This window comes from Heloderma suspectum, chromosome 10, assembly GCF_057233095.1.
Source record: "Heloderma suspectum isolate Gila_16-S chromosome 10, 16-S_ref, whole genome shotgun sequence".
NCBI classification, from domain to species: Eukaryota; Metazoa; Chordata; class Lepidosauria; order Squamata; family Helodermatidae; genus Heloderma; species Heloderma suspectum.
Genome location: NC_139467.1, coordinates 6,728,608 through 6,744,628, shown reverse-complemented (window position 1 = coordinate 6,744,628; position 16,021 = coordinate 6,728,608). Strand labels below are relative to the sequence as shown.

General features: G+C 46.9%; 1 protein-coding gene across 2 annotated transcripts in view; it reads left to right on the top strand.

The window, feature by feature from the left end:
- ACTN4 (actinin alpha 4) overlaps positions 1-16,021 on the top strand; it is a 114,955-nt gene that overhangs the window by 70,954 nt on the left and 27,980 nt on the right. Inside the window, exons 6-10 of one of the 2 annotated variants that reach the window (XM_084814870.1) lie at positions 819-897; positions 1,690-1,771; positions 3,605-3,690; positions 13,354-13,446; positions 14,535-14,765. In XM_084814870.1, coding sequence (XP_084670996.1) covers positions 819-897; positions 1,690-1,771; positions 3,605-3,690; positions 13,354-13,446; positions 14,535-14,765 — 571 coding nt within the window. Of the gene's footprint in view, positions 1-818; positions 898-1,689; positions 1,772-3,604; positions 3,691-4,615; positions 4,702-13,353; positions 13,447-14,534; positions 14,766-16,021 lie in introns of both variants that reach the window. The other variant, XM_084814869.1, reaches the window with a different exon arrangement.

The following is a 16,021-nucleotide window of genomic DNA, read 5'->3' as shown; positions in this document are numbered from 1 at the left end:
GGCTTATCTAGTCCAGCATTCTGTTCCCACAGTGGCCAATCAGATGGCTGTGGGAAGCCCACAAGCAGAAGATGAATGCAATAGCACCTTCCTGCTCATGTTCCCCAGCACCTGGCATGTTCTGCCTCTGATTCCAGAGGGAGCATATAGCCATCATGACTAGTAGCCGTTGATAGCCTTATCTTCGATGGATTTGTCTAATCCCCTTTTAAAGCTGTCCAAGTTGGCACCCATCAATATGGGTAGCAAATTCCATAGTTTAACAATGTGCACTATGAAGAAGTCTGCTTCCTTTTATCTATCCTAAATCTCCCATCATTCCAACTTCGTTCTAGTATTCTAGTATCATGGGAGCCCAATGCATAATTGACTTGGAGGACTCACTGACACAGGATGCACTGGCTGAGATGCTTTAAAAGTGGGAGTAGACAAATTCATCGAGGAGGGGAGGTTTGTCAATGGTCAGGACGACTATATGGAATCTCCATGTTCAGAGGCAACCTGCCACTGAATACCTATTGCTGGGGAACAACTGCAGCAGAGGGCTCTTGCCTTCAAACACTGTGGTGGCCTTCCGAGAATAAACAGAATGGTGGACTGGAGGGATCTGAAGTCTGGCCCAGCAGGGCTCATAAGGTCTGAGTCGTAATTGAGTCTCTTGATGGTTACTCAGTTTCTCGTCTTTGCTTCCCTGTTTGTAATAACATCATTTTGTCCGAAAGGGGGCTCACAGTTTTGAGGAATAGTACACACAAGCTGCTTGTTTTCTCTCTAAACAGCCAAGCAATCTGACTATATCCTTTGCCTTCTTTTTACAGCTGGAAGGATGGCCTTGCTTTTAATGCCTTGATCCACAGACACAGACCAGAACTCATTGAATATGACAAGCTAAGAAAGGTATGTCTGGAGTGGCAACTCCTTCCGTCTCCTCTTGGACTCATGTGATCTTCCCAGGAGCGCCTGAAAATGGCATGGTCTTGAGTGAGGTCTGGGATCAAATTCTACCTTGGCCAGGATCTCCTTGGCTCTTCTGGGGCAAGTTGTCCTCTCCTTGGCTCAGTTTGTAAAATGGGAATAATGGTGGCTAGCCTCAGAATGAAGATTGCAAAACATTTTGTACGCTAACATATCAAGGAGGGAAGAGTCAGCAATAGCCAGGAGGGTTTGAAATGGCCTAAAAATCATCTTGGGCTTTAGAGTTCTTGTGTAGAGTTAAAAACAGGTGTCTGAATCCAGTGAAGTAAACTCATGGCAATTGAGGCCTGATTCACACACTTCATTTTCGGCACAGCAGCTGCCTGGTTGGGAATCCACGTGCGTGCGAGAAGATATACATGCACTTCCCATGTGGATCTGTTGGGTTCTGTGGATGAGAGGAAGTACCTTTCGCTCATGCTGCAATTGCAAGCATCATTAAGCTGCAGAGAACTGGTACTTTGCATATCCACAGAGGAGAAGTTTTTAAGCGTTTTCACAGCTGTGCAGAACCATAGCACGTGGCTGCAATTTTCTGTGGCAGCTGCACTAGAAATAGAAAGTTTGAATTGGGCCTCAGTCACAGTAGCTGCTGGCACATTTTTTGCTACTAGATGCTTCTTTCCAGATGGTTTGACAGGGCAGAATTGCTACTAGCTTTGGATGGCATGAAATTTAACAGCTGTGCCTCACTGGCAAATGTTCTTCTCCCAGGATGATCCAGTCACAAATCTGAACAATGCCTTTGAGGTCGCCGAGAAATACCTTGACATTCCCAAGATGTTGGATGCTGAAGGTAAGCTGAAGTGTGTCTTGGTTTCAGTAGCAAGCAGCTCTATTTGGATCTAAGAACAAAACTGCATAACAGCAGCCAGTCTATAATATAACCAGTTCCCCACAGTAAGAGGCTGCTGGCACTGAGGTATGTTCTCTGTTTTTGTAAGCAGAATTGGGTTGCAGAAGCCAAGAAGAGCTGCTGAGCACTGCCTTTGGTTAGATCAGCCTTCCCTCAACCTGGTGCTCTCCAGATGTATTGAATTGGAGGATTCTGGAAGTTGTAGTCCCAAAACATCTGGAGGACACCAGGTTCAGGAAGGCTGGGTTAGATGCCTTTTTTCAAGGTAATTGGCATTCCTTAAATTAGACTTACATGTAGCCATTCATCCTCACCCCACCGCCCCTGCAAGTCCAGTTTTCTTTTGGTCAAGTAACTTGCCAGATCTGTCACTCCAGCTGTGCGGTAATACATGCCCGATAAACACAAGCAGAAGTATTAGGTGGTGGAGTCCCAAAGTGGAAGAACAGACTGTACCGCTTCAGGCTGCAGGTGATCCAATCACAAATTTGAATGTACCCCTGTTGTTGTTTCTGAACTCACCACAAGTACATAACATAGAAGATTGGGGAAGAGGTTTTAGCTTAGCTCTTTTTCTCCCTGATGTGTTGTGCGTGTGTTTACATACAGGGAGTTGTTTTTTACAGAGGGGCATTTAAAAGATGTGATCTCCTCCTCCTGTAGTCTGACGTGATAACAGTCCCACTCCATCCCCTCAGGATTCTGCCACCTCATTCTGCTACATGTGCACATGCATCCGGGCAAGCTGATAAATATGCCTGTATTTATCTGCAGACATGAATGCTGAGAACTGAGAGACTGAGCTAGAAGAACTTGCATACTTCCTCTGCTGCTTTCCCAACAGCACATCATTCAAGGCAACATACAGCCTCCTAAAAGTATCTTAGAAATTATCAGGGTCCACTACAAGAAGCAAGATGAGGAACTTGCAGGCAACTCAGCCATATCGAGATGGCTGATACACCATTATGCTAAAGAAGCTATGGTCTATCCCAGACCTGGTTTGTAAAGTTAGCTGTGGGCCTAATTTTAGGGGGCAACACCCAGGAGATGTGCTAGGGAATTCTTCCTGGCTCATACCTTGCATAGATGTTTTGATGGAGTCAAGACCAGGATCCGTGTGCTCTCTGCCAATCAGTGCCACACAGGTGCCTCTGTTTGCAGGACTGACTGCCAGAGGAGCAAGCCCCTGTTTTTTATGGTGCTGTGTTGCTGCCTTAACATTACATTCTCTGGGACTTTAAACCACATATGACCCCTCTCCCACTGCTAGGCCTGCCTCCAGACCTTGTGGGTGAGGATAGGAAAAGCCCACAATAAGATAGACAAACCCCAAAGTCAAACAGGAACAAGCAAATTCCAATGAGAGTCCAAAGTTTATTAGACAGTCCTGAAGCCCCTGATGCAGTTTGGGCATTAGCCCAGCGGAAAAGTCAAGTGAGATTTAACCAGTGCAAAATTGTACGCTCTGCAACATTTAATAGACTTAACGTGTGTTTTGTAGGCAGCCTCGAACTGTTATGGCAGGCGATGTGGTATAAATATATCTAGGATAGCTGGTTTACCTTCTGTGTTGGACAAGCAGTTAACATTCATTTCAGGCTCACTTAGAATTTCTAACATTGGCTTATTAATAACTTTTTCCAGACTGAATTTTTGCCTACAGGAGGACATCTGAGCTGGTGGATAGCTGGTTCCTTGATGCTAGAGGCAACAAGGCATCAAATGGGGCTTGCCTCCTGATGTATTTAATGCTTGTTGTTCAATTTTCAGATATTGTCAACACGGCCCGGCCCGATGAGAAGGCTATTATGACCTATGTCTCCAGCTTCTACCATGCCTTCTCTGGCGCGCAGAAGGTACCAGAAGCACCCAAGCCTTCACCGTTAACAACTCTTCTATTCTTTCCAGCATCCTGTGCTCTCCTGACTTCTCTTGCAGAGGGCAGCAACTTCTAGCAAAGAACCCAAATCTCTGCTAGCTCAAGGCATGCTTAAGGGTCACTCTCTCATTTCCTTGATTTAGCCTGCAATAACATTCAGCTAGAAATCTCTCTCTACTTTCAAATAGAGTTTGTGAGATGACCAAATTATTTGGAAAGCTCTGAGTGATTGAGCTAAAATCACTTGCAAAAGGGGCACCTTGGTGCCACCATGTTTCTTCAGGTAGGGCTGCCAACCAATTACCACATGCTTTTTAACCAGTGGTTGAATACATTAAATTTAAATATGTGTACAAATTTCCCAGACCTCACTATAGGTGCTGCAGGAAATGTGAGAAATTTCTATTTAATAAATAAAAGCTACTTTATGAGAAGAAGGAACAACACACCAGAACCAAAATACCTTCTCAAAATAAACACTTGAACTCCTGAACTCCAAGCCCCACCAATTACAGTTCTCCCCCATACCCAATGTATCAGTTGAAGCTTTAGGTGTTGATGAAGGCTGCAGTCTTACAGGGCTTGCTTCTGTGTAGACATGCACAGGATTGCATGGTAAATCAGTTTCATCTTGCAGCCCTAAGTTTCAAGAGCTCTCCCTTCTTAAGGGTTAGGAACAGAATGGAGCTTTGTTTCAGAGGGTTCTTGGACCTTTTTTTCCCTAGGCTCCTTGAGCTAAGGAGCTGCAGAGCCCTGTCCCAGCTGAGATTTGGGTCTGTATCTAGAGCAAAAGGTTGCCCCCCTCACCCCACCCCGGCTCTGCTGCATGTCAGAGTGGGGCCCAGAGGATCTTGCACTGTGCCCTTGACTCTGCTTCCATTTTTCTCTTTCCTCTTGCGCAGATATTGTAGGTACGCTCAGGCCCGATGAAAAGGCCATCATGACCTACGTCTCCTGCTTCTATCACGCTTTCTCGGGGGCTCAGAAGGTGAGCTTTGGCTGGGTAGGGCTGCTCACTGCCGCTTTTAAAGGTATCTGACTACTTTAAGCTGTCACTAACATCTTTCCTAATCAACTTCCTGGAGCATGGCATTGTACTAGCATGAAAGGGGCTGTGAAGAAGGCTCAACTAGGCTAGAAAGTTGGGTGCTTGGTGGGCTTGGTCCAAGCCATTTTTTGTAGCAGTGGACCAGGAAGGGGGAACTTTCTTCTCTTAGCCATCTTGCACATGGTTCATGTCTGCCTTTGGGTCACTCGAAGGAAATGGGGACCAAATGTTGAAATGTTTTGATGCTGACGACATCTCTGTGCACAACCCTGTCTTTGGGCTCTTCATCTTTTTAGGGCATCCTACAGGTGCAAAAAAACCTAGACCTAGCTAGGAAATGGTGACTTTTCTTGGGGAATTTCACACATTTTATCTAAGCCTCCTGCTTCTCTCTTCCACTCCCCCCCCCAACACACCTACACCGAGGATCCACCTGAACTGGAACCGCCACATATGCTTTTGAATTAGTCAGAATCTGGTTGACAGTCTAGGGATGCATGGAACCCTCTGAGACATTTTGCCAGTTGAAACCCTGAAATTCTCCAGATGAAAAGAAACTTCTAGATTTGTTTGAGTTTTAACCGTAGGAGAAACCCGCTGAAACTCAAGTCCTAGCTAATGCATTATATGGACAGTGGAATTTCCAGGGCATGTTGTTGACTCTCTGAACAGACCCTGAGGACCTAAGCTGGCAAGCTTTGCTTGGAATGAAATCTCTGCGTCTTGTTTCTTCTGCCTGTCAAAATGGCCACACAAACATGGCTGTTAACGCTCCCCCCACCCTTGGATAGGACTTGCTCTATAGCTAGGGGAAGAGCCTATTCTGTATTCTCAGTCATCCCAGGAGTTTAAGAGTAAACATCTGATGAAGGTGGTGTGCGCAACTCCTTCTGGCCACAGGTACTGTTGAATGAATGTTCCACTTCGCATCTGGGATTGAAGTGTGGGCTGAGTCTTGATAAAGTAGTGATCTCTGCAGGTCCTGTAGCAATTGAGGACAATGGGATGAGTCTGCCTGAAATGATAAACATGGTAGAGTGTTGTGCAGTTCCTTCCATCATGATATGCAAGAGCAGGACTGGATATAAAATCCAGCAACCTGAGAAACTTGGCTTTCTTTTTCTTTTCTTTTACTTTACATTTTAAAACAAGGTCCCCGTTCTTATTGTTGTAAAGAGCAGCTTGATTGTATCTGAGCAATGCCTGGAAAAATCTCACCAAACTCTGGCTTCTGAGGGGATTTCCAAGTCCTATCAGATTTCATTGCCCACAGCCCCTTGTTCCTAATGACTAGCAGGAGCAGAGTAAATTATGAAAAATACACTCATAAATGTGAACTCGCTTGCTTTGCATAATTTATGCAGGGTGCAGAAGTTAACTTTGCTGGTGCAGAATTCTGACTTGTTTAATTTTTTTGCATAGAGAGTACACTGCCCTCTCGTAAGATGTTTTGCTTGTCAATCCCATCCCTTCTCACTCCTATCCCTTTTCCCGTTGGGATTACACACAAGCCTGTTGCCTTCTTGTAGCATGGAACTAGATGATGGCAAATGTATCTACTGAGCCAGGCTCTGCATAGTCCCCCTGCCTCAGGTTACTCAGATCTGCTGGCCTCTTGCATCATAGCTCATCATATAGCTCTCCCTGTCCTTTCGTCTGGCCTGCACACAAATACAACTGTCCCTGTCCACAGTTGCAGCTGTAACGTCGTTCCTGTTGCTTATGGCCAGGTTGCTAGCCTGCTCAGCTGGCATTTTACTTCCAGAAAGCGTAATCGGTGTCCCTCCATGTCAAATTACTATATGCATCATCTCGGCTCATGCACAGATGATTATGATGATTTCAATTTTTAACCCACCCTTCCTCCAAAGAGCTTGGGGGTGGGGAGTAGGGCACATGGTCCCCACTCCTGTTTATTTCTATTTATTGGCTGCTGTTCAGCCATAGCTTCCTTTTTAGCTTCACAACAACTCTGTGAGGTAGGTTAGGCTGAGAGAAGGTCACCCAGGGAGCCTCATAGCTGAGAAACTGAGTCTCCCTGATCTATGTCCAACCCTCTAGGCCAGCCTTCCCCCAACCTGCTCTCCAGAGGTGTTCGACTCCAACTCCCATTATTCCTGGCCAGCATTGTTAGTGGCCAGGCTGACTGGGAATGATGGGAAGTACAGTCTAACACATCTGGAGAGCACCTGGCTGGGGGAAGGCTGCCCTCCAGATTGTCTGTCACTGGTCCCCTATTTTTTAAAAAGTCCTCTGCTCTTGCTTTCCCCATCACCTAACCTTGTTAAAATAAATAAAAAGTATCCTACCCAGAGCTTTTGCAAAAGCAACATCCCCAAACCATTCGTTCTACTGGCTCTATTACCTGGTTTATCACAAGGTATCATAGGGCTTAACAGGTGAAGAACATGCTGTTGTCTTGATCTTTGAAACTCCTTTTCAGTGTCCAGTTCAAGATCCTGTCCTCATAGACCATGTTAGCTAACCATGGATAACCTGAAGACCAGGGGTGCAGAATCTCAGGCCTGGGGACTGAATCCAGCCCACTAGGGTTCCCCAGAAGGCCATGCTCCCTTCCTCTGGGCCCACCCCCTTTCCCCCAATCACCAATTGTTTGGTAGTTTCCTGGCCTTTGTGCAGTTTTCCCCCTATGCCAAAAAGTTGGAATGCCTCCCAGAAGGCTTAGTTACTGGCAGTAAGAGCTTTAAGGTAAAATAGGCTGGTATATTTGGCCCACCCACCTCTTTTGTCTTGAACCCCACCCATCGTTGGAATGAGGCCCCTGAGAGCTTCTCCAAAGTTGTGTTCTGCCCTCAGGCTGAAAGAGGTTCTGCACTCCTGCTGAGGATGCCTAGGATACTTGCAAACCACTGATGCAGATTAGTTTCTTCACTTCCCTTATCCATTGAAACTGATAAGAAAAGGAAACTGTGGTCAACTTTATTGTAAGTATCGCCTGGATGGTTTGATGGCATTTAGGGATAATTAAGCCACAGTAAGTGATTTTGAGCATATGCCCTCAATTCCCCAAATAGAGACAAGCTTCCCCCAATCCAGTAATTAATCCATTTCCACTGGATTAATTATGAGACTCCCAGCAGTGAAGGCTGGAGGCAGGGAAGGCTCTGTGTGCACCAACAGGAGCCTGGCAGGCTTGGAGGCTTGCAGGCCCTGGCGCACTTTCGTGATGCCATCGGATGAACAGCTAGACTTAGGGCCTCTGGGAAGGCCTGGATCCTTTGGGTCCTTTCAGAGATGGGCCCCAGTACCCTGGCATGCACCTGCACACCCCAACTGGCAAGACATGTCTGGGTTTGCTGGCAACTCTGGGCAGAATCTTGGCACTGTGTCAGGTTGCATGAAAGAGTGGAAGCTGCTTGCAAGCAACTTCTACATCAAAAGTTTCACGGACTGCATCCGACTGCCAGCCAGTCCTGAAAGCTTATCTCAGCCACTCGGCATGGAAAGCGTAACAGCAGAGCCATGCATAATATCGGGAGAGAAAATACTTCACCCAGACACCCAGATTTTAAATAGGCAGGCACTGTGGGGTGTGTGGGAGGGAGCTCCCTTTTCCCCTTTTCTTCTTCTCCTCCTCCTCCTCCTCCTTCTTCCAGGCAGTGTTTTAACATGTTAGATGTGCCACAGAGCTTTAGTGGAGTGTTTTCCATTAAAGGTGAGTGTTAGTTTATTGGCTCCAAATGTGTAAATCCTTTATAGGCAGAAAATGGGACTGTTGTTCTCTGGCCAGCCATCTCTGTACATACCCCCGCTGGAGGGGACAGTCCACCCTGCCTGTCCCCTGCCCTGCAGCCTGAACTTGATCGCACCCATGGCATTCACAAACAGGCCCTCCCTCTGGGTGTGCACAGGGGGGGCGGGACCGAGGTGTGAGAGGGCATGGACTGTGTGAATTTTTGGCCTCGCCAGTCTCCTTTTGTTATTGTCCTTTGTGTCTGATCCCAGGCTTGGGAGCTCAGCTGGCATGTTCTCTCCATCAGCTGGGATTGATCAGCCGCCTTATAGCAGCCCCAGCGGTCTCCAGCATGCCTCGCTGTGTTGTGTTCATGGGCTCGCAGCAGCAACTGCATTGTTTAGACAGGCTGTATGTGAGCATGCTGCATTAGCTGGCCGCGAGCTGAGTTACAGCTGTGTCCCAAGTTTTAATTGCTTTTTTTTTTTTTTGAACAACTGAACAACAACAACAACAACACTTCGCTAACTGGGCGTTCGGGTCAAGTAGGCCCAATTAAGTAACCATGTCAGAGAAGTACTGAGTGCGGCACCCTCCCCCAACCCAGTGCCTTTCACATGGCCATGCTGGCTGGGGACGGTGGACTCTGTAGTCCAACACATCTGGAGGGCGCCAGGTTGGGGGAGGCCTGTCTACAGCAAAGGGTGTGCAGAATGTACATCATTATCTGCTGATGGATTACTGGGTGGTTTGCAGTAGATTCAGTGGAGGCTGGTGGCTCCGACGTCAATGGGCAGTGAATCCGCTCCAGGTTTCAGTCAGAACTAGTCAGAACTGAACCAGCCAGAACCAGTTCTGACTGAAACCCGGAGTGGATTCACCGCCCCACTGACAATGGAGCCACCAGCCTCTGGTGCTTATAGACTGAAGATCATCAGAGATTTCTGACTCCCAGTTGTTTAACAATAGCAGCAGCAACAGAAAGGACCCCCCCATACATACAATTAGGCTGTTAGAATCCTTGATCTGTAGTTGCTCAGATGTAGATTTGTACTTGTATACGCAGGCCATACCAACGTCTGGCTCCTTGGAGGTGCTTGGCTCCATCTCTGAGCCACCATTTTGCATTGGGCTCCAGCTGGCGGACTGCCAGGCTCCAGGAAAAAAACAAAGGAGACCCTGCAAGCCTAAAGTTTGTCCATGCCTGGCTTGCAGTCAATGATGTGAGGTGGAACATTTTTAGAAAAATTTTCCCAAAATTTTCCCAGTGCTTTACTAGAAACTTTTCCATTTCATAAATTCATTAGTAACAGTGAATGGAGGCCAATTGCAAATAAAATATTAGGGAAGCCAGGAAGTTTCAGAGTTGTAGATGAGTGGTTGTCTGTACATCATGCACAGCTCTTTGGGTTGTTAAAATGTATTTGTGTGTCAACACTTTCCAGTACCTTTGTTTTTCCCTTAAATTGAAACAATTTACATGCTTAATAGCATAATACATGCTATTATCTTTAAATTTTTACAAGTTTTCCATTTAAAAACAAAACAAAACACGCAATATATGATTTGCATTATGTGTGCTTTAATGCCCCCTCTCAAATATTTCAGGTCAAATACTTGTGGTGTATTGGAACAAAAAAATAACATGGCGTACTTTTTTTAGCGTTGTTTACTAAATGCAAGCAAAAGAAATAACTAAATGAGGGTACTCTCTAGGGCATCAGAAAATTTTCCAATGCAAGCTGAAAATTTTCCAGTGCAGATTAACCTAGTTTGGGGGCTAATTCAAAATTTTCCAGAAAACACACATTACTGCTTGCAGTACGTGGGTACAACTATACTGGGATGGTAGCTGACACCTGTAATCGACCTCCAGTCTTAACAGTTATGTGGTTAAATAGAGCTTTTTCCCAGGCTGGTAACCTTTTAACCCCCAGTACCTTGGCCATGCAGTGTTTCATTTTCCTCCACTTAGCTTTGACTGGGGTCTGATTGACCCATTGCTATTTTAGCAAGACCCTCTCCATTTAAAAATAAATAAATCACTATGGGCTTGAAGTGGGGTGTCTGACACCACAGAACTACAACTCATTTTTTTGTAGGAGGCCATACAGAGTATACTAGGGATACAGGTTAGGGGGACAGTATTATTATTTTTTAATTCTACAGACTGCAACTGTGTGTCCTCTCCTTCTTCCCCGATTAACACTCAGTGGTGTTTATGTAAATTACTCTGAATATGGTTCAAAATAAAATGAGCGAAACCCCATAAAACTCAGCTCTCAGGCCTAGCACCTGTGCGGCTGAGGGAGGCAGGGCCAGGAAGCGCGGGTTTCCTTGTTGCTCAGATTGCTAAGCAAGCTTGACCCGGAAGCTTTTCTAGAGGTCAGGGGGTATCAGCTGACCCACGTTAGCCTATTGGTGCAAGGAGGCTTCCGTAATTGGCCTGATGCCCTTCCTGCCCCATGCTTGTTGCCTTCAATCAGGTCACTAGCTCAAGCCCTGCTGCAGGTCCTCCAAAGGCCTTCCAGAACAAAAATGCTTTCGCCAGCCTTGTAAAGGCTGCATCAGAGCCGCAGGCTGTGTTCCACAACAAGAGAGCTGCCACTGAGAAGGCGCCTCCTCCTGTAGCCGCCCTCCCTCCTGGCCTTCACCAGGCTATGGCATTTGGATCTGGGCCTTTCCCAAAGGACCACAGCATGCAGGGAAGTTTGGTGTGCAAGCAGGCTTTTCCTTCTGTCAAGGTTGTGTTCAGTGGCAGATCAGTGGCTTTGAGCATGTCCGGAGTGCCCTTTCCTCACACTTGAAGAACAAAAGAGCAACTCCAAATGATTTGATATGCTGTAGTCATCCCCACAGCCACCACCAAGCACCTCGCCTTTCAGCTCTGGCTAAGAATAAAGTAAAAAAAAAAAAAATCTACAGAGTTGTGTAACCCATTTCAATCTCTGTCGTCAGTAATACTCCGGGGGGGGGGGAATCGCCCATCTCTGCAGCGCTACAGCTGCCCCCCACTCCCAGTATTCTTGTGACTCATCTAAACTTGTCTCCTGTTCCCAAACTTGGTCCTTCCTTCCCCCAACCTTGCCCCCAAGTCAGCCTTCTAAATCATGGGAAGAATCCCCTAGGAAGGATAGGGGCAAGTAGGTGGAGACATCCCATAGTGCGTAATGTTTTTTTCCTAGTAGAACAAGTATTTTTTTTTCTTTTGAATATCCTATTCTGTTGGCAACTCATTTCTTCCATGGCTCTCTCCCTCTCCCCACCCTTCTATAGACCCTCTTCACCCTTTCTGTTGATGTCTGGCTTCCATCTCCTTCCCTTGGACTCTCTCTGCTCCTTGCAAGGTACTTGATCTCCTGACTTTTCCCATCCCATGGCTTCTGTGTAGTTCTTCTCCCTCCTGCTTTCTGGTAAGCCAGGCTATTGTACGTTCTGGAGGGGTCTCTCCACTCTAGGCAAGTCAGAGGCAACTTCATACAGTGTGAAAGCCTCCCTATTTTGACATGCTTTTTAATGTGTAATTCTGATGCTGTTTTTAAATTGATCTTTACGTTCACCTCTGCTTTTATATTGCATCATTTTTAAATTTACATTTTTTTGACCCATTGTTTAAAACTTTTATTGCATTTTTGAGTTTATGCAAGCTGTTCTGAGTGCTCTACAAGCCAAAAAGCGTGATATAAATATAGAATAGACTGGGTTATACTCATTGGGAAACCTAAAAAGGATTGAGGTGCAATTTCATTGGAATATCACTGATGTCTGAGCATGCTACTGAAAATGCTCCACTGAAAAACTGTGGAGTACCACATAATGGAATGAAGAGGGGAAAGAAATTAATGCTCACAAAACAGCAAGAAAAAGCCCCTCCAGTGAAGCAGTGTAATAGAAAAACTTTGCAAATGACCATAATAGTAAATATAATACGAAAGCTAAATCTAAACTTCTTCAGCTGATATCCAGTTCACAGGCAAGAACATGTCAGCCTGGTCATGTTAAGCCGAGATATACACAAGTCTGGTGCCCAACCCGTGCATTCCATCCTCATACAGTCCCTTCTCTGTGCACTGTGCAGCACACTTCCTAGGTTAATTAACTATAGTTTACTGTTAACAGCCAAACTAGGAAACTCTGGTCACCCGTATCAAACAACGCAGGATCTGAAACTGGTTTGAAGCTTATTTCAGAACTTGGCTTGTTCTGATCGCAGTAACCATAGTTTCTCAGTTCAGATGTAATGGGAAACTATAATTAAGCAAAGAAGCATTGAATCACAGCACACCAAGAAGGGAGGTGGGAAGGGGCAGTGTGAGGACAAAACAGGCTCATGCATACCTTGGCTTAATTTGAGATACATGTATCAAACTGGGCCAATGTCACCTGTACAGGATGAAATGCAGTGGAAGAATCCACTTGTGCCAGTTTAGTTATCCAGTTGCTCAAAGGTTGGTCGGTCAGGTAATTCATTTCATGGGAACTTTAATCATGTACATAAGGAAATATAGATCTCTCATCAATCTGGGAGCTTCATGCCTAGCTTGCAGTTATTCTGGCCTATAACTGGTAACTTTAGGCTTGTACTTCTGGTAAGCTGGAGCTGTCTTCCCTTTAAATAAGACATCTTGCTGGGGCAGCGGAGGCGTTGGGGAAGGGGAAGTGGCCCTTGCAGCCTCCAGGGAGTGCTTGGATATTGCCACTAGGGTTGATCTAAACCTGTTGGCTTTACTTCGAAACTGCTCTCTCTTTGCCCGTTGCTGGACTTGGTGGGTTCTGCAGGCCATTCTGTCACAACCTCCTTTTCATGGTTCTCCTTTACTTTCAGGCAGGTCTAAATTTGGGAGGGGTGGGACTGCATATCCCTTCGACCACCATTTCCTCTCTGTGTTTTTCTCCAGGCCGAGACAGCTGCAAACAGGATTTGCAAAGTGTTGGCCGTGAACCAGGAGAACGAGCACCTGATGGAAGACTATGAGAAGCTGGCTTCTGACGTAAGTGTTGGCGGCCCCTCCCGCAAGGGGCAGAAGGGTCTTCTCTTCTGCAGGTGCTGGGCCCCTTGCGTCTCTTCAGAAATGGAGGTGTCGAGCCAGGGAAGCAGTTCCATGGAACGCTCTGGCTGTGGACCAGATATAACACTAGCTCTCAACTGTGGCCAAGGAATTGGGAGCAGGCCACCAGATCACATGCTCATTTTCCTCCCGGAAGTGAATTCTAACACGTGCACCCCTTAGAAGATACATCGGGACCACGGTCACTAAGGCTGAGCTAGGTGGTGAACGCTGGTGATGAGGGAACATGGGTTGGCCCTACCAGCTGTTAAATGCTGATGCCGACGATAACGCGCCTTAATGTCATTGTGCTTTTATAATGATGTATTCTAAACCTCTTTGGGATTTTTTAAATGGGAAGCAGAATGTAAATATTTTTAAATAAATAATATCCCTTACCTGTGGCTAAGGCTGAAGGTGGGGTCCATTCCGCACGCAACCCCGTGGCTGGCTCCCATTCTCTTAGCCACAACTGAGAGCAAGCGTTGCTCTTTATCACAAGCTCAGCAGTGCCACTGTGCAGAGAGCAACCGTTCTCTGCATTCTAGCCACTGGTCTCCCTTTTGTCTCTCAGCGTCTGTCTAGATGCCCTGAGCCTGCTGCTCGGTCAGCCACAGACTGGCCTGGCTGCTGCCTTGAGGGTTGCTGTTTCAGCACTTGCCTTGAGCCAGCTGTGTTTCTTGAGGTGGGCTGTAGGGCACACACATGGTGTACCCAAGGCCCCAGTGTCTCGGGTAGCAAGGCTGGGAAGGACCTCCAAGATTGATCCTGGAGCTGGATTTGGGCAGCTTCTGCCCATCATTCCTGGGTTGTGGGGCAGGACGGAGATGGGCAGCTGTAGATCCTTACAACCTTGTAGAACTGCAAGAGTTGGAAGGGATCTCAAAAGTCACTGGATTACCTTTCAGTAGCAACTCAGTGCCTTGGCTTTGGGGAGGCTGACAGGCAGCCTTTATCCATGTCCCTTGGGCTCCTGTTTTCCCTGTCGTTAACCCTGTATCTCCTCTCCCCCCTCCCCCCAATATCCTCAGCTGCTGGAGTGGATTCAACGCACCGTCCCCTGGCTGGAAAACCGTGTTCCTCAGAAGACCATGCAGGAGATGCAGCAGAAGCTGGAGGATTTCCGCGACTACCGGCGGGTGCACAAGCCCCCCAAGGTGCAGGAGAAGTGCCAGCTGGAGATCAACTTCAACACCCTGCAGACCAAGCTGCGTCTGAGCAACCGGCCAGCCTTCATGCCCTCCGAGGGGAAAATGGTTTCGGTGAGTGTGCCCGGCTGGGCGGTTGAAGAGGCAGATTAGAGCCTGGTTGGTGCTGTTGGTACGCCAGTCCCCAGTGGCAAGATTAGTAAGGCTATCAGCTGATTACACAGAAGCAGAAGCAGCAAAGACGGAGGTGTGAATCAGGAAGTCCCCAAATTAAAGCTCACTCCTGCCACAAACTCACTACATAGCCTTATGCAAGCCAAACTCTCTCAGCACACAGAGTGTTTCAGAAGCAGTGTATCCCATTAAGCTGTCTGGGATGCTCTGCTTTGGAATCCTGCATTGAGCAGGGGGTTGGACTCAATGGCCTTGTAAGCCCCTTCCAACCCTACTATTCTATGACTATTCTATGATTCTAATTTCTGGAAGCTAGGATGCCTGGGTTCTATTTATTTATTATGTCTTTACCACAGCCTTCCTCCAAGGGCACCATAAAGTGTCCCCACCCTTTCTCATCTTCGCAACCATCCTGCGCTTGGGTTGGGCCGGTCCCTGCCTCTCAGTCCGAGCTTTGTGGGAAATTGAAGCTGGGTCTCCTTACAAAGGAAGGCCAGGATCTCTTCTTGAACATCCCAGAGTGCAGGACATGGAATAATAGGCCCAAGTTACAGGAAGCCAGATTCCGGCTGAACATCAGGAAAAACTTCCTGACTGTTAGAGCAATACGACAATGGGACCAATTACCTAGGAAGGTGGTGGGCTCTCCCATACTGGAGGCATTCAAGACGAGGCTGGACAGCCATCTGTCAGGGATGCTCTGACTTGGATTCCTGCATTGAGCAGGGGGTTGGACTCGATGGCCTTGTAGGCCCCTTCCAGCCCTACTATTCTATGATTCTATAAGCTGATTTCTCTTAGATTCCGGTTCGGTAATACTAAGCATGTATAACTGAACCTGAATCTAAGAGAGATCGGCCAACGGCATATACAGTCACGTTCCTATTGTCCAATTGGCTGCTGCCCTTAAACTGCAGAGCATGGGGTGCTGAACCTCAGCTGGCCACTTAAAGCCCTTTCTCTCTGTATGGTCAAGATCGGCAGGCACCAGATGTGGCAGGCTGACCATGGGCTGACTTGCTGAAGTCCTGTTGGAGGTGATCTGTGGACTGCATGGAAGACTTCTAATAGGCTGCTCAACCCCATGCGATTTCCCCACCTGACACACCTACAGTTCCCTGGTCAAAATATACACAGTGGGTGTGTAGCCACCTTCAAGGCAATTGGAACAATGTTTAAAAGCAACTAAAAGCTGT